The following is a 23,064-nucleotide window of genomic DNA, read 5'->3' on the forward strand; positions in this document are numbered from 1 at the left end:
GAACTAGAAAGTCCTTGATTGAGAGAGTTACCACTCACTTGATCTTAGGATATTTTCTTTGCTGCTGCATCGTGACTGCACCTGGAGATGGAGAGAAAGATCGGGAGAGAGCGACAGAGAGAGACAAAGGGCAAAAGGAAAGAAAGAGAAGGGGGCAGAGGAGGTGGCAATTTGAGATTCACCAAGATGCTCTTTTAACATGCTCGAGATGAAAAGTAACAGTTAGAAGCATTGGCAAGAGCTCTGTCACACTACACTGTGCACTTTGTCCTGCTGTTGGGAGATGGCTACATCTCCTGTATTACCATTTTGATAACATACGGAGCACTACGTCGTCACAGGTAAAAGTCACACTGATAAATGCACTGATGTGTCACAATATCATCGGATTGAAGCACTACAGAGAATATACGGACAAAGGCAACAACATACAGAGTGACAATATTGTACCACACGGTCATAACAGATGTATTAACTGTGCTACGGTGTAACATCAAATGTAGCGGGGGATGTAGTGTTGAGTATTGATCGTGGCTGTTCAGATATGGCGCGGGATGGTGAGATTTCTCTGGAAATAAAATCACTGATCGCTGCGTGGTTGCTACTCGTGGAGTAAGGCAAGGTGGGGAGGAGAGCAGAGCGGGTGGGCTGAGTTTCCCAAACATAACAACAACAACAACAACAACGTGAGACTAGACACGGGTGCTGTTTGTGGTGAGGGAGAAAAATATAAAATGAGAAAATCAAGGTCAGAGTGCATATTTTTTTTAGAAAAAAACTAACAAAAAAAGTTAATAGATGAATAAATACAAAGTCTTCAATGGATAGCATGACATAAAATAAGTCGTAGGTTCTGGTTTCCCAAAAAAAAAGGCATGTTGGGATGAGGATCAGCACAAAAGAAAGGTAAACACAAGTCGCAAGATTTTCATAATTTGGTCTAAAAATATGACGTTTCCCTTAGAAAATGACTACTGGGTTGCTGGAGCTGTTAAGATGAGTTAAAAATGGTTTTGGATGTGTCTAACACCTGCTGTGGACAAGTCCCATGCAACACACTAGCAAAGGACATTAAAGACAATCGTGTTTTATTTTAGGTTTTTGCAGAATAACCCACTGTGATGGGAGCAGCGCTGCCAATGAACTGCTGCATCTCTACTTGAAGTTACTTTAGTTCCAACTTCTTTTTTCTTTATTTTCCACTATTCTCTATGCTTAATCTTATAAAATGCAGGCACATATTAGGATTAAAGCATCAGTACAAAATTGAATGTTAATAATAAAAAAATTAGGCCGTTGTTCTTAAAGTTTTCAACTTTGATGTTCTCATTTGTGAACCTTTCTTAAATTATTATGTGCAATAAACAATACAAGCAAGATTTTGACTTCTGAGTGTATCCAATGTCATTACTTTCCCAGCATGAAAACATTACATGCTCACTTCATGCTGAGCATTAATTTGTGATGTAGAATCAGGATATGGCTCCAGTTTTAGATTGAGCTTTGATTGTATTGGAAGAACAGCATTTTGCATTCAGTGTCATATTGGAGAATGCATCAAATCACATTTTCCAGAAGCGGCTTTCCAGCGAAATGTAACCATGCACATAATTTAGTGCAACGTAAATAAAAGAGAGAACAGAAAATAGCAATACCCAGCTGGTGTACTGATCCTGGAAAAATCTATATCAGGGGTCAAATCTCCTGGTAGTAATCATGATGGTTGAAAGAAAAGAAAAACAAAACACAGCACCGACAGCAACATCAAGCGTTGATGCAAAATAGTTGCTGCACACTTTAAAAACTTGTGAGGAAATTGTGTGTTATTTTGTGAGAGTGCATTTGGGAAGCTCAGCCTTGGGGAATGATTAAAAAGGGAAGGAGAATTACATAAAACAGTTTATTAGGCTTCGGGTTTGGCACAGAAATAACGTCATATAATCCTTTATGTATCTACACACACTTACAGACCGAAGCCGAAGTGGAGTAAAAGTTTCTAGAAAGTTTCTCCCAAAATATTAATTCCTTTGCTCTCCATTTGGATTCCCGCCTGCTGACCTGTCGCTCAGCCCTAATAATCAGATGTGTCAATTAGAATAACTGATGGCATAGTTTTCTGTCTCTCTGCTGTAAAATGTTGTTTGTTCTCTCTGACCGCTGGAAGTCTTCCCCTTTATTTGTTGCTCCCGCTGCATCTCAGTGACCTGCAGTACAATAAGGTGGGTGTGGGCAGCGTGTGGTGTATGGAGAACCAAAGCACCCATGGTGAAGGTGAAGGTCTCTCTTTACTCACCCACCCACCCCTTCCTCTCTCCTCCCCTCCCCCCCTCAGGTCTAAAACTGCCACACCACTGGGCACCAAACAGCCAAGGTTGGAAGTGGGATGATGGGGGGGGGGTGAGTCAGGATGGGTGGGATGGTGGAAGGAGAGGGATGGAGAGGCAGACTGATAGAAGAAGAGAGAGAGGTAGGCAGACTGAACGGAGGAGGTGGAAGGATGAGGATCAGCATGACGTGGTCCCACAGCCCAGAACGAAAGAAACAAACAAAAACAGGAAGCACGGACTGGACAGACTTCACTAAACTACGGAGCCGAGACACAGCAGAAAGGAGGGAAAACAGGAAGAAAACGACGAAAAACAATAAAGACCATTAGAGCGGCCTGATGGCATCTACTGAACAGACATCCAGCACACCAGACATAGCTACTGAAAGCAGAGCATGTTAACCGGAGAGACAGGAACAGAGATAGACAGGCAGATGGAGGAGGAGGAGAGAGAAACAGACCGAGGAAGTGAACAACAAGAGACAGAAAAGTGTGCGTAGGAGATGAAGAGAAGAAGATTCCTAACGGACCGGACAGAATAAAGAGGGAGACGGATAGACAAGAGTGAACGACAGGCAGACAGAGTACGAGAAACAGACTAGTGGCAACAGAAAAGAGAGAGAGAGAGAGTCACACAGAGAAAGAAAGTGAGCGAGAGCTGGAGAGATAGCTCGGCAAGCGAGGAGGAGAGGGGAGGGAAGAAGGAGAGGAAGAGGACAGAGCGGGGCATTTGTTTTGCGCGCTCCTCAGAGGAGGGGTGAGGGACGGGGAAGGAAGGACGGGGGAGAGGGGAGAGAGGGGGGGCGGGATAGTTACTCGAGAGCTGAAGGTCCTCCTGCGATCATCTTTAAGCCCCTCCAACCTACACTGGAGCTAGTGGAGATAAAGCATCGAATCACAGGCATCAGTGCATCTGTTCCAGCAACCACAACACCACAGACAGACGAGACGAGAGGACAGACACACAAACAGACAGACAGACAGGCATCCACTACGACAAGCAAACCTAGCAGGAGTGTGTGTGTGTGAGAGAGAGACGGAGGCAGAGACAGAGAGAGAGAGAGAGAGAGAGAGAGAGAGAGAGAGAGAGAGAGAGAGAGAGAGGAGAAGAAACAGGGCTTTCTGGAGGCATAAGGGCAACAAAAAAAAAAAAAAAAAGTCCTTAGGCATAAGTGATGACAGTGTTCAAATCCTGTATAATAATCCAACTCCGTAGCTTAAATGTATAGTGAGTTTTGCATGACTTTCCAAAGGGGTTCATTTACATTTTCTTTCCATCTGCAAGTCTGTTTTAGTTGCTTTAAAACATGCATGGGTTGTATGAATATGCACCATGTTTCCTGTTGACTTGAAGAAACAATACAGACCGAAATGAGGCTATAGCTTACACATGAGCCATCTCACTGCTCAGCGTTTCATGGGTTAAGTTAAGCGTGACTTCAAGTTGCTCATTCGCATTGAACTACAATGGTATTAAACCCTTCACTGGGTAATGTTTATCATGTGTTTATTTCCATTCAGATTATAGTCGACCAACTGAAGAGTGCTACTCCATTATCTAAATACAAGAGGGGTCATTAGGCGCAAGAGAAACTGTCTTAAGTCAAAGTGTTAAAATGAACGTTACAACTATACATTAAACTGTACAATCTTTAAAATAGGCTTTGACATAATTCTGAGCAAATTGTTCAGTTATTTGTCTTTACTAACCTATACTGGTCATTTCAGCATATAGCTAATAGATAGTACCGTTGTTGTTGATTTCAATTAAATTTTAACACGCAAATGTAAGTTTGACATAGTTTCCGGGTTAACATGCAGTCAGTGTGACCAAGATCGTCTTTCTTGATGTGAGTACTAATGATTATACGACATACACTGAAGACAGAGTCAGACACTGTTATAAGGTACATGCTGATTCAATTGGTCTTGCATCTTTCTATGATAAAGAAAAGGAAACTTTAAATCAGCTAAAACTTCAATACTCTGCATAGAAAGTTTGTTATTGTTAATTGAATTGGTCTGGATGTAAATTTGGCACGGTGCTTCTCTTTTCTCGGTCTTGCTTTTCTTTGCACAGCCATTTTCTTTTTTTCAGGGGACCTCCACGATGGCAACACATGTTGTAACTAGGTGATTTGTGCCATGACTGCACAGCCCTCATATATGCAGAGAGAGTGAGTGAGAGGTATCATTGGGGGGGAAAAAAACAAAAAAAACAAAAAAAATAAAAAAAATAAATATATATATATATATATATATATATATATATTTATATATGTATATATATAAAAAGCTGGGGATTAGGGGAGATAAATACAGCTACATCAAGACACAGATCAAACTTGCAGACATTGAAAAGCACATGTAAAAACTAATGATCAACAGCTAAGACATTTTTGTACAAGACGTGCCCTGCTGAAAAAAACAAGAAAAGAAAAGAAAAAAAACAACAACTCCCAAGTACATAAAAAAAGAAAAGAAAAAAAGAAAAAAGAATATGCATAACAATTACAACAACTACCTAGCTGATCTCTTTAAACTCACAGACAAACCACAAAATTCACAAGTTGTCCTCTTCCTAATCCAGTTCACATACTCCTTTATGGGTCATTGGTCTGATCTGCAGCGAGCTTTGATGCAGGAAATATGCAGTCACTATTTGCTAGGATACAGCTAAAAAAAACCTTGATGCAATGTGGAGTGATGACACCAACACTGACACGGGTGAAAAACAAGACCTCAGTATGGCAAAAAATAGCTCAGTAGAAAAACGATCGAACCATCAGAGAGTCATGGGGAGAGACAGTTTGCATATGGAAGTGAACAGAGTGAAAAGCTACGGGGACGGGGGTGGGGGTGGAGAAAGTGAGGGGAGTACGACGTGGAGAACGTGTGCAAAGCAGATTGGGATGTTTTTGGATGCTTAGAGGGGAAAAGACAGGAAAAACAAAACAAAAAAAAACAGACCGTCGAACATTCTCACTCTCATTTCTAACCTACGCTGTGCCGCAATCGCCCGTTACTGAAGAGTGACCGACCGTGTGGGAGGAGGGAATGGGCTCATGAGTGATGCGAATGGTAACAGGCGCACAGCATACACACGAGCACAAAGACAACAGTTTTGGAAAGTTCCCGAGTAACCAAAATAAATGAAACAACTTAAAACCATTGCAGGGTATGATTAATCTGTGTGATCATCTGATGATTTGGGCCTCGATGCTCCAACTCTTCTCTGCAGTAGTTATGGTGGGGTTGCAGACACACAACAATGTTTTATTTATGGGGCTTTCTCCTTCACATCCTATTATTTCTTACCTTAGAACCATCAAAACTGAGGTACCTACACACATACTATTCCTAGCTTTAATCAAACTGTAATCTTCGCCCTGAAACCTCATCTTCTCACTTTAGTTACTGTACTGGTGCGGAGCCACACAGGTGTAGTGTACTCCCAGTTTTTGGGACCTACAGAGGGAAAAACACAGGAGACCACACGCACACAAGACTTACAACACTATCTTTGTATCTTTGTGGGGCCTTCACCTTGACGTAACGCATCTTATTGTGTCCTGCCTTGACGTTAACCATCAAAATTGTCTGATTAATCCCAATCCCAGGTTTAACCAAATTGTAATCTAAAGCCTAACCCTGCAACATAACATTAAAAATCATTTCTTGATGTGGATCTCCATGAGAATAATGTGCTCAGCGTTTTCACTCTACTAACTACTAACTCAACTGTAACCTCAGCCTGGGAAAAAAAAAGCATCTAAACTCTATAATTCATGCAAGTTTAGGTCACATTACCTTGACCTAAACCTTCTAAAACGAGGGCCTAATCCCAATCTCTCATTTGACCTTAACCCATTTGTAATATTAGACCTAAAACCATCTTGATCCTATAATACCTGTATATATGAGGAGCCTTGGAATCAGAGTTTTTCCAACAATTTGGACTCGACATAGGGAGGCACACAAGAATTTTTATTTCTCTTTACCCTGACCTTGAACATTACAAATGAGGATCTATCCATGACCCTACGATGAAGCTTAACCCAATTGCAATTACGGTCATAAAGCCTCATCTTGACTCTACGATACATGTTTAAGTGTGGAGTCCTATAAATGTAGCGTCCTTCCAGTTTCTGGGACGCATAAAGAAAGAAATACAAGACCACATACAGACGCACATACAATACAAAAGATTCAAAGGAAAACAAAAAAACAACAACAAAAAACACACAAGCGTTTGTGCCAGAAACACTAATCACTCTTCCACGCTATAGCGCCATCGTCACCACAGTAACAACCCGACGACAGGTTGTCATGGAAATCTGCCCAGAAGATCAATGAGCTCCGGGGGGAGCGGGCGGACAAGCCACAGTGTGCACGGACGCAGAATAGTGAGCATGGCCAGGTCAGCAAGAGACGTGGGCCCAGAGCCCGAGAGCCAGCCGGGAAAAATCGATGGGGCCAATAACCAGCCGGCAGAGGAGACGCTCCAGGAAATGATGGGATGCAACTGCTGCGGTGCTGAGCTCAGCACAAAACAAAGGAGCTGTCAGACGTATTATGCAAAGAGGGGAAGATTTATACATCCGCTGTGAAGAAGAGAAGGCTGTGACAGAGCGGGGAGGCTCGTTTCAACCTGCTTCAATCGCCTTGCCCCTCGGGACGCGGGGAGAGAGGGCGCATGGGACAAAACTCCTGAGTGGTATTAAGATAGCGGTACAAAGCAGGGCAAAACTGCTGCTGTTGCAGGCCAGAGCAAAGACCTCCTCTCTGGAGATCGGACAGGGAAGTACCGGGGTGCACTCTCCCGCGCAGGTCAGCCGCTGCCTCAACGCACCATCTTATCCACACCAGTTACCAGCACACAAGGACCCGCACATCCTCCACAGAAATAAAACATCACCCGTCACCGATACAGAAGAAAAAAAACAAACGAACAAAAAAAAAAACCACACCTGCCGAATGACCGAATGAGAGATGAATGAAATAGGATGAAAGCTGGTGACGATATTGAGACAGAGGCAATGAGGAGGAATGCTGCTGACCACTAAAAGTGGTGATACAGAGGACAACTTCTTGGCCAACTCTGACGGAAAACGGTCCACAAATGTATTTATTTGATTTATTTCTACATACTATACGGCCTCTTGCATCACCACAATATTTCTAAACATTGCTCTGAATGATTGACCCTTCCCCCATAGGAGCCTGTCATATGAGGAAGTGGATTCTGTGTTTACACTCATGAAACAAGCCCGAGATCCTCTTTACACCTGATATCAACACGTGATCTTCATCTGTATAACAGACCAAACAGTGTTGCCGACTTAGTGACTCTGCTGCTATTTGGCTATTTGAAAGGTTTTCAAATGATTCGAGTTGCTTTTTTTCTTTCTTTCTAAAAAAAAAGCCTCTTTTTGTGGTTTTTGACGGGTTTTGGAGACTTTTCTCAACTTCCATAGACATGTCCCCTATCATCAGTTCATCCCAGAAGCAGTCAGAGAAGCTCATCCTTTTGCATCCAGACTCGTATCAAACCACCACTTGGCTGATCCTGCTATGGCTCATAGTCATTAGTAGTAATACTGTAGGTTTCTTCTTTCTTTAGTGATGAGTTGGCAACACTGGAACAAACCCTTTCATTTTTTATAATACATAAGTAAACTTTGCATTGGAATCTATTTTGTATTGATATTTTTTACCAGACTGTGGCCAGATCTAGTTTGGAGGAGCCTCAACTAATGAACTAATGACGTTGAGAAAAAAAGATAATGTTTCCCGAGTGTACTTTTGAGTGTGAGTAACACAAGTAAAGTGAGGTAACAAGTTTGTAAAGTTGTTTCCAAATAATAAAGTCAAATTGCTTTAGATATAAACACACTGAGAGCATTATCTGCCCTCCATAGATAGACAGCCAGATGTTATCTTCGAACTTTAGAGAAATCCAGATAATAAGGCCACATGGGGATACCATGTTAATACCAGGTGTAAACTTCAGATCTGTGAACTTGCAAAGGCTTCACTCTCAATATCACTCTTTATCTCTTTTTATTCTCTCATTGTAGCTAAACAGTAGCCAATGTATGATGTCTACTTAATTTCTACTGAGTGTGTACTAAAAAAATAGAGTCGGACCAAATACACGTTAATTACTGTATGCCTCTCTCGCTCTCTCTCTCTTTCTGGCGCTACCTCCCTGATGGTGTATGTGTGTGATAGTGCGTGTCACTAGAGTGGACGGGTGCGATGTGGGATGCCAGTGGTCCGCATGCCGGAAGATAAGAAGTTGCTAGAAAGATAGCGAGTTTACCTGGTCCAAGGTAGAGTACCTTGACTTGAGCGTGATGACCTCATCCAGGTGAGCCCTGAATTCTCTTCGTGAGGCCTGGGGGAAGCCACAGGATAGTCACTCACCTTCATACCACACACACACACACACACACACACACACACACACACACACACACACACACACACACACACACACACACACACACACACACACACACACACACACACACACACACACACACACACACACACACACACACACACACACACACACACACACACACACACACACACACACACAAGGGCAAGAGGTATGCACACGCACTCTGACCAACACAACATATCAGTTAGTGGCGCTTTAAAAACACAGGTCCACACAAGCTCATCGCACGCACACACACGAATGCACAAACGCACAAATGCACACCTAAGTCACTGTGAAACTGACACACATTCAGCAATCAGATCAAAGTGATGCTTCAAAAATAAAACAGCTTGGAAAAGAAGTCACTGAAGTCACCACTAAAACCACCAACGACAGTGCAGAACTGAAGATGGAGGAGAGGAACGAAAACAGTTTGATGGATTTGACAACAGTTCCAGATAAGCACCGCTACTGCTACCACATATTTAAAATGCATGTGTGTGTGTGTGTGTGTGTGTGTGTGTGTGTGTGTGTGTGTGTGTGTGTGTGTGTGTGTGTGTGTGTGTGTGTGTGTGTGTGTGTGTGTGTGTGTGTGTGTGTGTGTGCGTTTTGACATTAGATTTGATCACCAATGAGTTCTTGACCTCAGGCAAATCCTTAGGCCATCCGTGCCCTGACTTCACATGACTGGTCGGGAATATGGGAACAGATATAACTCTGATCGAGATAAAGTGAGTGGTCTGATATTGAAATATAGCTACTGCTACGAGACATAGAATAAGCAGAATACAATTACAGAAAACAGAAGCTGTTTAGATCGTCTTGACTGTAGTTTTTGATTTATATTGATAAATGAGGAAAAAAAAAGGTCAATTTTATTCAAACATTTTAATCTAGATTCAATAAATCACTTAGGCTATCAGCCACTATTGTTACTATCAGCATTGAACTATAGACACTAAGAAAAGACGGCTGAAATGTTTTAATTCTAAACCTAATTGAAGAGCACTTACTTAACTTATAAGTATCTTTATCACATGAAAGACTATATAGCTGCTCTTGATGATGTTGGTCACCTCTTTTAAAACAGCCCATATCCTTATTCAAACAAACCATCTTGCTGTTCCGTCTGGTGTACCAGCATAGGTCAACAGTGTGACAGTTTTATTCAACCTCAATCACAAGACAATGTTGTTTTTTTACAATCAAATATTCCACATTGGGTTTGGTTTTCTCATTTTTCATGTAAAAGTTAAAAAAACGCCCACGTTTACCATTAGTCTAAAAGTGGAATGATATATTAAAGCTAAAGAAAAGAGATATGAAGCTCAAAAATGAATATACTTTACTATATGGGCGTGTCTGTCAAAGAGACTTTTATATTAGCTCAAACATATTGGATGTTTCACCTTTCCGTTTTATGCTTTCTTAAATTAATTTCTTCAAATTATTTGAAACATTCTGTTTATTTAGCGCATATGTCAATAAAAACTAGATAATGTAGGGACTGGAATTGTTTTTGAAATAAATATCATTAGGATCTCACACTTAAAGTCTGTGGTTTTATTCCTATATGATAACAGTTAATCAGTGAGTTCCAGGACCATACTGGACAGTGCTTGTCCGAGGCCTCGCGCTAAAATTGTGTTTTTCGCACGGACAGATCAGAGTCACTGGGCCACGATCAGATTCACAGTCACAGGATAATGCAAAGGCTTAAACCACTCACATTTTAACAAGCGGATGTTTGTGTGTCAGTGAGGCCCTTTTAAAGGAACTGAGGTGTATACACGAAGGGAGAGAAATGCACTTTGTTTGTGCAAGCAATATCACTTTCATTCAAATACATAATTCAAGCATCTTTCAACTTCAGCCGTGAGGTTGAAACGCAGTTGAGGAAAAAGCCAAGTAATGACACGTGGTGTATTTTGGTGGGGTGTGTGAGAATGGGAAACAGGCAAGGGTTAGAAACAGTACCAGAATGAAGGCAACGAGACATGTGACTGGAGGTAATAACACTGGATCACGTTCACACAAGAAACGGGAAGAAGAATAGACAGGACTGTTGGTAACGTGTAAAAAAAAACAGAAAAGAGACAGAGTGCAGCAGGCAGGGCAGGGCCACACACACACACACACACACACACACACACACCCACACACACACACACACACACACACACACACACACACACACACACACACACACACACACACACACACACACACACACACACACACACACACACACACACACACACACACACAAACACACACACACACAGGTGAAAGGATAGGAGGTGTGTAGGCAGGAAGCAATCATGCCAGGCAGGAAATCGGGGCGCTGTTGGATAGGGAGGGGAAGTATAAACCGATGCCATGATGACGGCCGTAACGATGCATTAGAACGCATGCAGGAGTACCTCAGCAATGCTTAGGGTGGATGAACAGGAGGGGAGCCGCGCCTGGTGCCGCGAGAGAGAGGAGGGGGGGAAAAGAGAAGAGGTTTAACAGAGCCAAAGCCGGGTTGAGCAGGGGGACAGAGGCACACAGAGACTGCTGGGTGGAACAGACAGCGCCCTCTCTCTTTCAGGACGATATCTGCATGACAGGTCTCTGTGTGACTGTCTCGGATGGGCCAAGGCAGCCAAGGGCATGACGGACAGGAGACAGGACACAGGAAACAGAACAGGAGAAGACAGGACAGGTCAGGTCAGGACAGCAGGTAGGAGTTTCATGGGGATTCGCTCTGATCAGAGCAACGGGAGAAGAGGATTCACAGGAAAAATCACACATTTTGAACATTATGCCAGTACTTATTTATGTGTTCACATGTCTATTTCAAATATCTTCTCTCTTGATCGTTCTATGAATTCCATCCATAAAGATAAAAATGACTTGGTGCAATGCCTCCCTGAGTTCTCCCTTTCTTGTGTTTATCTGCATCTTTATCTGCAGTGTCAGTGATTCCTGTAGTCAGATATCTGAGTCTGGATGCAGTGTATACGGCATTTTAGAAAGTCACGAAGAGTAGAATACAGATCCCTCATGATGCACATACTTTGGGGACTACATTGTTGCAGGTTGCAATATGTTACACTTAGCAAAAAAACATTAACATGAAATGAGAAAGTCACAGCAAACCTGCAGTTTTCCTTTTTATGAATATATACAATGAGTTGATCACAATCTCTCAACAATCAAACAATCAAACAAACAAACAAACAAACCCCAGCTCAACATATAAACGTACTATGTAGTGCCAACAAAATGATGTCGCTTTTCTACGATCCAGTATAGTTTATGCATTTAAGTCTTATATGTCTATCCGGTCACCACTTGGCTCATATGCATAGTTCTCATAACCAAAACTCCTAGATTATGATATCTGGATATAATGCAAAAACTTTACATTCATATATGAGACGTTAAAGTAGCCAGCAAAGAAATCCTCAGAAATGTGGCTTGACCTTTTCAATCCCTTCAGCAATACTGAAGTGCTGTCAGATATCCGAGTTGCTGGAAAAGAAGCAGTAGCGTGCACTTATGGTGCATTTTAGGACATTATATTAAAGTAAATCCAGGTGTCCTACTGAAGGGTAAACTCATTGTTTTCAATATTAAACAGAGTTGGCAAAAGTACTCATATTTAAATTTAAGTATAAGTACAGACACTTAAAATTACTAATTGGAATTTTTTGATTACGTGAAAGTAAAAAAGTAAGACATAAAATATACTCAAATACAAAAGCAAAAATCAGCTTTTGAATATATTGTTCCACAAAGTCTTTTTTTCTTAATAACTATTATTATTGTACCACTATATTGGTCTCCACCCCATCACCCTCCAAGTGATGAGTTTCTGGCCTATTTTACGTGTGTATTATGATGTCATGATGTGATGATCTGGCTGGAGTTCACAACAATGCAGACAAAAGCTCTTCTTAAAATGTTAACCTTTATGTACGCTTTTTAACTGGGACACCTGGTTTGGTCCAACATGATCGTTAAAATGTAATTATGTCAATAGCTTGATTGCATAAAAGGCCTCCCAAGTTACAGTTACTAATATGTCACTGTATCACCACAGTAAATGAGGCCTGTAATCACAGCAGGCGTCGAATGGGGATCTAATGGTTTTCCATCCACACATCCTGCCTTCCTGTCATGTTTCACTCATGACACAGAGCCAACATGCCGTCCTGTAAATCATGCGGAGCAATGCAATTTACTCATAGCACCCAAAAGCATCACCTGTTACTGCTCCGCGGGGATCAGCTGTGATTGAAGCGGCTTCCTTCATGCTGTGGTAAGGCATTTTTTAATAACAGTGCCTCCATCAAAAGGCACATGAAGATTTTTTATTACCTCACCTAATGGGGCAAGACGGGGGTTATGTTCAAGCCTATTTTGAGATATCAGGAAGGTGCCCACTGAACTTCCTGTCTTTAGCACTTCATGCACATGAACCCAACAGATCAGATGCCAGAGCAGATCAGGTTCATTTCTCTGTGTGCTTGTGCATTCAACATGTCCACGACAGCTGCTGTACAATATTTCATTCATGTGCTAGTTTGTGGAAATATCCAAAACAAGAACGGCACACAAACACAGCCATCTGCGTTGGCAGAGGTTCTCGCTGGTCTAAGAGCCTTCCAGCTATGACAGATCACTGGGAAATCCATTTAGAGAGATCACATCGATTCCTCAAAACAATGGCGAGCATGAAAGCCTCAGCTCACAATGAATTATTAGCCAAGTCATTAGACAATTCCCGACCTTGCCCCATGAATCAGTAACATCTAAGATTATATAATAAATAGGTGTCGTAAAGAAGGGCCTGTCAAGGAGATGAGCATCCTGTCCCTCCTAATTGAAATGCTCCACATTCACAGCAGCCGCCCTCATCCAACTCACTACTCCGATAATGGACACTGGCAGGAAACCGCAGGAGGCTCCAGACTGAAACTCAGGAGTGAGCAACACAATGTTCTGAAGCAGCGAGGTTGCAACACAGAGTGAAGCTTTTCCTGCTCTTACACTGAAAAGACATGCTTACACCAGTCAAAGAGTGCATGAGTCTATGCTGACAGCATCTCTTCATACCAACACATCCACACTACAAGCACCTCAATCACATGGTTCTGTATCTTCATAGTAAACCGAGCAACTGAAGAAGAGTTTGAATCTTAGTACAACTGGGGATTTTGGGGAACGGGGTTGTTTTCCTATAACTGTGGTCATTCTGACTATTGATCACAATGATTTTGTTTATCTGATCGTTCCTGCTGTAATTAAAACCATCAATTGTCCTGCTGGCATGTCAAATCTGCAAGTAGTTGTGAAAAAGCTGAGAATGTGGGTTGTGCTGATATAAAAAAAAAAAATTAACAAACAAAATTGGTAAATCTTCTCTGCCAATGCCAATACAGCCTCTCTTTGCTGTTTTTATTGACTTCTGTTCCCCCAAGTTGCTGACAATCAGGTGTCTGTCTGCTGCCTCTGATGGCAGAGAGATAGAGAGATACTGCAACCACTGACAAACCCAGACCTCCACACTGCTCTGCACACCACCACAGTGCGGTTCATCCGAGATCACCTCCAGATACGAGAGTGGCCTGCCACCAGTCATGACTTCAAACCCACGAGACAAGACTTGTAGGACGAGCTTTAGTAGTTTTAACAAATGCAGGATGAAGAATGGGAGTAGCGTGTGAGCGTGCTGGCGTATTCTCCTTCTAAATACTACTGAGCTCCTGTTTGTTCAATGAATAAACTGTTAAATTCCCAGCATGACTTGTTTCTTCAGCGTTCAACCATCCAATCCACCAAACAACACAAAACAAGAGTCTACAGCAAAGAAAAGCTGCCAGTGATGAAGAAACAAATGTGGCATCTTTCAAAAGGGATGTGGTCAGGTGGTACAGAAGACTTGATTTTTCTATTATAGTGATCTATTATAGGTCAGTAAAATAATAAAAAAAGAGTATCATGCTCATGAATATATAGCATTAGATGACTTGATTGTGAGGTTGGTTTGCACAATATAAAACATGTCTGAATGATATTTGTGCAGGATTTCTGACGGGATGCAGTTCTCACTTGTCGAATTTAATGTCATCATTGCTTCAAACTGATCCCAAGTTTTGTGCTCACTGTTTCAAAATGCTCTTCCTCGGTTGTGGCCTTGGTCGGTTGATCTTCAGAGGTATACTGACCGGAGCACATGCTCCTTGTAGGGCCACAGAAGGCGAATGGGTCTGGACTGAAAGCCCAGAACGTTATCTCCAGATCTCACACAGGTTGGTGTTCGCTGGCGAGCACCTTGTAGCTGGGCAGCCCACGTGAGTTTATACCTCTGGTTTGGTCTGGTAGCAACTTGGAGTCACCCCAGAGTAGTGGGGGACAGAGATGTCTTCTGTGCTCTCTATACTTTCACTGAGACCCCATACGGACTAAGACGGAAAGAAGATGGACAATGAACGGATGAATCAAAATGGATTGAAAAGAAAACTTTGTCACAAACATGTCCGTCACAAATAAATAAAGGCGAGGACGAAGCCACACTGGAGAATCCAAGCACCCAGTAATCACAGTGAGCATGTTCTTTGTGCTTCATCGTCTCGCCAAGAGCATCCATCACCACCCTCATAGAGCCGTCGCCGCGTCTACATATATCACAAATTAATGACCTATTGAGTGAATTTCCAGCGTGGTGGAGAGTGAGAGCTAACACAGTTGATTTGACAGGCCTGTGTTATGCTGCTCACCAGCCTTGCCAGCTTTGCATCCACAGCCCACATGGTGAATGAGCACGCTCAGTACAGCTGGTCAGACAGTCTCATCCATTCCTCTTAGTGACTCTTTCATTCCCTGTCTGCCCCCCCCCCCCCCCCCCCCATCTCTCTCTCTTTCTGCCTGACTCTTGGTCCCTCTCTTTTTCTGTCTCTCTCTTCAAAGCTCTCTTGTACTCTTCTTTCCATTCTCTCTCCATCGCCCTCAAGGCAAACTCAGAGTCAGTGGGCGTGAATAACTGAAGACAAATATAATATAGCAGACAATGCACGCAAACTTCACACATGTAGATAGAATCATGATGCACTCATGTTGAAAGGAAGCCTGTGGTTTTACACGAAATGATGGTTTTAATTGAATATTTTTTTCAGCTAAAGATAGATATATATATATATATATATATACATATATGTGTGTGTGTGTGTGTGTGTGTGTGTGTATCATATGCTGAATAGAGCAGAAAAACTATCACATCAAACTTTGAGGCAATGTGACCCAAATGGGCCAAGGGTACCACGAGTCAAATAAAGCAAGGGAGGGCTGGAAACGTGTACATTAATCAGAGACTAAAGAGCACCCTCCATCTGGCCAAAGCTTCTTTCATCTCATTTCTGGAAAAATGTTTCACACACATCAAAATACTGAGGGGTTATCTGTAAAACCAATGCTATCGCATTCATCCTTCTGCGACTGACATTTGACATAAAGTCATTCCTCACAGCTGAATCACCATCAATCTGCTTTTTTCCAGATATTGAAATCTGTTGTTTCTTTTGTTAACTAAGAGAAAATCCTCATTGCAACTTGGTGTCCATGTTTCTGTTTCCCCTCAGGCCACATAAAGATTGGATAAAGCATTTTCAAAAAAGGGAGAAAGTGTAGGACTCTGCAAAAATGTCCTTGTGAAATCGTACGATGTGGAGTCCTTCAGATGTTATCTTCTTCGAAAAAGCCACAGAAAAATGTTAGTACAATGAGAATATTTGAGTGTCTCCAGTGCCAAGCAGTTGGTTTCGTGTATTGCTCCTGCTAGGAAATATTCAAAAATGGTAATCAAAAAAGGAGATTTGCAACTGGAACAAAGTACGATTGTTACTGGTTTGGCACATTTTGTCACATTACCTTGGTCAACGAAAGTTTGGGCGAAGGTTGTGTTTTTGTCTGCGTGTCTTTATTTATATAAATCTATATCCATTAGATTTTCACTCTAACAGTGCGTTCACAAGTAACACAAAAGAATGTGAAAATTAACATTGCAATGTGACGTTGGCGAAGGTATGCGCTCTACCGACAGCCCGTTACTAGTTATTACCCTTATTTACTTGTTACATGAAAAGAACTGTACCCTGTGCTCTCTTGTCTTTATAGTTTTCCAAACAAACCAATAATAAGTGACGAATTGAAGTTTTATTAGAGCATCTTTACGAGGGTAAACAAAACAAAACAAAAAAAAAACAGCGAATAAATAACACTGCATGCAGACTTATAATTTACACCTGAAATTTATCACCAACTTTGAGAAAAGCTGGTCAATAAGCTCACGCACTGTATACAGAAATATCTCATTGGCTGCTCTCTTTTCACAGGAGTCTTCACAATAAGTCCTAGCAACTTACACACCAGATGTATAGTTTTTACATCAGTGCCCTTAATGGACACCCATTTAGATATCTTTATCCCTGAAGTGTTACGGGGTGTATTAAAAAAATAATACAAATTAAAAAAAAAAAAGAAAGAGGAAAAATTACCAAAATATAAACAAAACATCCAATAGTTTTTTTTAATGAATGGCATAAGAGGGGCAGTCGCGGCCGAAAGGTTAGGCAAGCAAGCTTGTCTTGAAAGTATGTTGGTTCAAATTCCAGAGCCAATCAGTCACCGCTGTGATTCCTCGAGCGCAGAAACTTGTTCTAAATTAAACAGCTAAAATGCACTCAGTGAAATCTGTGATAGATCATAAAATCTTCACTAAAAATCCATCAAAAGCAACATCTGATACAATGTTTTCATCAGTCGCATCACAGTTATTGCACAGTGAAGGAATAAGAGAACGGATGTCGAAAACTGTTGTTAGATGACAACACTGACATTATAAAAGTGTCACACTACAAAAACCTGTTATTAGAGGAATGTCACTTAATAAACATCTCCTGTAAACGACACCGATTCTACATGTGCTGTTTTCTCACTTCTTCATCCATACTGTCCTCATTTCCATTTACGGTCCAGCTAAGCTGCTGTGTTGGAAGCAAGCACATGATAACTCCAGGGACCAGGACCAACAGTGAAGGCTCCAGGATCAAGACGCTCCTTGTTAGGTTCTCTGGGTAAAAGCAGCAGCTAAATGACAGTGGAGAATATGGATATGGCAGCTTCAATTTGTGAAGAGGTGACTGAATTGCTTGACTGGAGCACAGGAGTCAAGAGAGATTGCTCATAGTCATTGTCCTCTCTTTGCCTCTTTATGTAACCATGTCCACCACCTTCTAACACTGCAGAAACACCACAGCCACAATGTCAGGCACATTAGCCCCCTTCCTCTTCCTCATTCTGCAGCTACATCAACCCAGTCCCATTGGTACATTACTCACCATCCTACCTCCTAAACTCCTCCGTGGCCTGACATTGCACCTCCTTCAGGCAACAGCATCCTCATCAGCTGGAGCACGCACACATGCAGGGGCGCAAATGGTATTTACAAAACATACACTGCAATATTTCTACCCTGGTGCCCACTCAGCGAATAATCCTTTACTCATTACATAGGTACATTCATGACTTCTGCACACACACACACACACACACACACACACACACACACACACACACACACACACACACACACACACACACACACACACACACACACACACACACACACACACACACACACACACACACACACACACACACACACACACAAAGCTGTCAACATGATCTGGTTTATACAGGAGGAAAGACAGTACTTACCATCTTCTGCCTGGAGTCGAAACAGAATGAGCTGCCCGGCACATGCACACACTCACACACACTTTTACACACTCACTAACTGTGAGAGGGTGAGCGAGGAAGGGTGAGCAAGAGGGAAGAGAGAGAGAGAGAGAGAGAGAGAGAGAGAGAGAGAGGGGGGGAGATAAGAAGGAAAGGCTGGAGTGGGAAGGACCCACAAGAGAGCCAAAGAGGAGCGAGGAAATGCAACAGCCAGTGAGACAATGAGGAGGAGGAGAAAGAAGAGGAGGAGGGAGGAGGAGGAGGACGCTCCATAGCAGCACACACGGTGGATGTGCGCTGCGCCCGGCCGTATACGCATGACTGACATCCATGTGTGTGCGCATTTCTGTGTAATAATGTGTTTTTCCCCATGAGCCTTTTGTTGGGGGGGGGTGGGTGACGGCTGTGACTCCTTCTTCCTCCAAGCTCTCATTCTTTCTCACAACTCCTCGGCTCATTCCGTCTCTCACTCACTTTCCCTGTTTTGAGATGATTGAGGCGGGGGAGGCTCAGACAGACTGATATGAGGTGAGCTACTGGACTCAGCCTCAGGGATGGACAGATGGAAAAAAATTGACAAAAGGACAGAAAGACGGACGGCGTGGCACAGGCCTGGCTGGCCTCTGTTCACTCAGTATTTCCATTTCTATCCATCTTCCCTTCCCCACCTCCCACTCTCTTTTCCTTCCCTTCTCCTCTGCAACTCATTAGCTTTCTGTCCCTTTCTCTCTTTCACTCTCTTCCTCTCTCTCCCCACCTTTCTTTCATTTTTTCTTTCTTTCTTTCTTTCTTTCTTTCTTTCTCACTCACTCCATCATAAATCCTCCACACCTTCAGCAGGCCAGGAGACGAGGAGTCACTTTTTATGAGCCTCACTGCATTGAAGGAGGACAATAACACATACCTGGTTCTGCAACCGCTCTGCCGAGCGCGCGCGCACGCGCACGCGCACACGCACACGCACACGCACACGCACACGCACACGCACACGCACACGCACACACACACACACACACACACACACACGAGCGGTCAATACTGTCGGGTAAAACCAAACATGAATAATTTCAGCAGAACACAAAGACATATAACAAGTCTTATCTAGTGCTCCTGCAGGGGAATGGACCTTAAAAGAACGACCATACAGGCTGTAAAACAGTGCTGGAATGTCACACTGCGCCTTCACATCTGCAGGGCAAAAAAGAAAAGGACCCTGTAACACTCACTGCAGCACAAACTGGGCAAACAGTTTCATGTTCTAGAATGGTGCATGCCTCTATCAATCAGACAACACCGCATGTTCCTCAGTGTGGTACACATACTGAACACGCTTCAAACATCTTGCAAATCCACTAAACGACAATACTTCCCAGTGGTCATTATGAGCTTTCACAGCAACATTTTGTTTAGCTTTATTGTTTTTATAATAAATGTACAGTTACCCTCCTCACACCAAAATATTCCAACCTCGAATTGCTCACTGTCCCACCAAACTGTCCATCATCAAGGTTTAATGGGTACTTCTTGGAATGTTATTATTTTACCACTCTAAAATTGTCAATAGCAGGTATTTGGTAGTTTTCTTTATATCACATAATTTAAACATACGGTAAATTCATTTGAATACATTAAATGAAAACAAACATATATAAAGCAGGACTTCTTTTTCTGTGAGTAGTATAAACGTATTGGCGACAAAAATGCAGCTTACAAGGTTTTATGAAAAAATTTAACTTAATGTTACCACGATACTTGTAACTGTGGTTTCAACAGTTCTGTTCAAGAAGCATATTATAATTTATTCAGTTTAGATTCTCCTTTGATCAGGTCCCAGTTAAATCACTTAGCAGTACATATTATTTGCATTACTGTTGCTGTCACAAGCTTAAATCTACTGCCAGAAAAGACGACTCAATTTGAGTTGCCAGTAAACAACTGTAAATATGTCAGAGCACAATTTGCCAGGTACTATAGTGTAGATTACAACTATTAGCAGCTTTTTCCATTTAAAAAATAGTAAAGCACTGGGACTGATATAAAATTGATACCATTTAAAACATTTTGCAACCAACTGAAATCAGAATCTACAGTATATTATCTGCAGTGCATTTCTGGAAGAGAACCATCTTACGAGTCACACCAAAACTCCCTAAAGGTGGGACGTTAGGTTAAGAGGTAGTGACTGTTAAGGTCATTGTAAATGAAACCCAATTACTTTCATATAAATCAAACTCTCCATTGAATACATGGCTCTCAGATGGCCAACGTTTAATGCCTTTGTCAGTAATATATCTGGCACCGCTATTGATCCTTACAGTTTGATAGGAGCTCGTAGGACCTAAAGGTCACAGCTTCCTAAACTGCTGACTCGACGCAAGACGGTGCCGTCATGGGAAGTGGCGAAAGTTAGCAAATGCATTGACTCAAGCGTTTTACGTAAGTAGAAATTTAAAGAACAATCTATTACATTATCTTAATGCAGCCCTTTCCATTCGTTAAGAAGCTAAGATGAATTCACTCATATGTGTTGATGTTAGTGCATGTGTAGCTGTCTCTCTGTATTGGACTATAGACCTGGCTGGGTTGTACCCTGACTTCCACCATTGTCAGTTTGTCTACAATACAGTGGCATACAAAATATTTTCAGTTAGGCGAGTATTGTGAGTGGAGTCAGAGACAGCGGCATGCACAGTCGCAGCATCTCAAGGCTCTCCTTTTCAGTGCTCAACAATTTCACTTTACTTTGTATAATGATAATAAAGGCTTTTCTATTCCATTCTGTATCCATGCACATTAACAAAGCTAAAATAAATTATCTTTACAGTTCAAAGAGTTGACTAGGCAAGATTTTCCAGTACCCACTGAAATACTCCCATGCACACGCACACACATGTTCATTCCACATATTGATAGTTTGGGACAGTACATGTCTCCTGCACAGCTCTCAGCTGTAGGAGGAGATTTCTGCAATACAAGCGAACAGGTCATTGATCCGTCACACTACAGCTGGCTGAGCGGCGTCGAGCGAAGTTATAAATCATTCATCTCCCCACTGTCAGATCACTTCTCTATGTCGATGATCCCCTGTCACTACTCGTTTGCAAGTGATGATTCTGGGATCTGTGTGCTGACCAGACTGAGGCCAAACTGCATGTGCAGATTTCTTTCAGCTCGTTTCACACATCATGCTATCGCACTTGTTTTGACTGCTGTCAAACATTGCCAAGGGAACGAAGTCTGTTCAGAAGCAAAGCCTGAACGGACTGCAGATTCTGTGAGTCACAGTTGTTCAAATACTGAATATTAGCGACATAATATTGTAAAGCTCATCCATCTAGCCTCTCTGCCGCTTTATCTAACTCAGGGTCATGAGGAGCCGGGCCATATCCACTGTAGGTGAAGTCAAGAACAGACAACCACACACACATGCACCTTTGGGTAATTTAGAGTCACTAATTGTTTTTAGAAGGAAAACGAGTAGAAGCAGTTTGAACTTTCCCGTGTCCACGCATTTAAGGTGATTTTGGGACTCTAATTAGCCTGCGTGTGTGAATGCGAGTGTGTGTGCCTGTCTGCCTGTGCTTGCACTGTGATGGAACGGTGACCTGTCCATCGAGAACACTGCTTTTATCTATAGTCAGCTAGAATGGTCTCCAGGACTGAAGTGGGATCTTAAAATGGATGGCTGAAAGTCTCGGGCGAGTCAATCACAACACAAACTTAAAACCAACAAGCATACTAAAGAGTATAGTCTTCTTAATTATTTATCAATAGGTACATTATGCATGAGCATGCCTTTGTACACATGAGTGTGCATGTTAACATGCTCTTGTTTTGGCTGTAAGCACTGACCTGAATGTCAAGATGCCCATGCTGAAGGTTATGGGAGCAGCGTGAGCTGAATTGCACAGCAGCACTGTGACTCATTTCTCACATTCCAGTGGAGGAGTTGATTTCCATAAGCCTTGGCTCCACCGCCATACATCAAACCATTCATCAAAAAAAAAAAAAAAAAAAAAAAATCCTATAGGACCAGAGCAAAATGAGGCCGTGTCCTCTAGGTGCACAGCCAGAACCTGAAAGAGTGCTCAAAGGCGCCGCGACAGAGTGAGAGCATTGAATACTTTAATCAAAATAAATGCCAATATCTGTCAAGTTGATGGGATGTTTGGAAGAGTATACAATACATGGAGCGTAAATAATGTGCGGACCTGCAGATGCGAGGCGATCAAGGTGAACGCTGCAACGTTAGACAGGAATTGGATGAAAGGGCAGAAACGGCAGCATGTATAGGAGTGGCATTCAAACCCCGGTGCTATAAGGCCAGTGTCCTGCCTGGTTTTCTTCCAACAGAGGTGACTGTAATCATCAGCTTATCATCAGACTTTCCGCAGAGGTTCATGATGACACATTTATTAGACGTACGTATGTGTGTTGGAGCAATTTTATAGCTATTACTTCAATTGTTGGCACCGGTAAAAGATTATCTCAGGCTGTCTGT

The 23,064-nt window shown here is 42.3% G+C and overlaps 1 protein-coding gene across 5 annotated transcripts in view; it reads right to left on the minus strand.

Annotated features, from left to right (window-relative positions):
- The window catches only part of gphnb (gephyrin b), a gene marked incomplete at its 3' end in the record, with an annotated part of 107,190 nt that overhangs the window by 17,832 nt on the left and 66,294 nt on the right, over window positions 1-23,064 (minus strand). For 2 of the 5 annotated variants that reach the window (XM_080491141.1, XM_080491142.1), the window contains exons 9-12: window positions 11,201-11,242; window positions 8,652-8,726; window positions 3,143-3,199; window positions 39-81 (exon numbers count right to left, since the gene is read on the minus strand). In XM_080491141.1, the coding sequence (XP_080347267.1) occupies window positions 39-81; window positions 3,143-3,199; window positions 8,652-8,726; window positions 11,201-11,242 (217 nt within the window). The remainder of the gene's footprint in view (window positions 1-38; window positions 82-3,142; window positions 3,200-8,651; window positions 8,727-11,200; window positions 11,243-23,064) is intronic. The other 3 variants (XM_080491144.1, XM_080491145.1, XM_080491143.1) reach the window with 2 other exon arrangements.

This window comes from Lipophrys pholis, assembly GCF_963383615.2.
Source record: "Lipophrys pholis genome assembly, chromosome: 21".
In the NCBI taxonomy this organism is placed as follows: Eukaryota; Metazoa; Chordata; class Actinopteri; order Blenniiformes; family Blenniidae; genus Lipophrys; species Lipophrys pholis.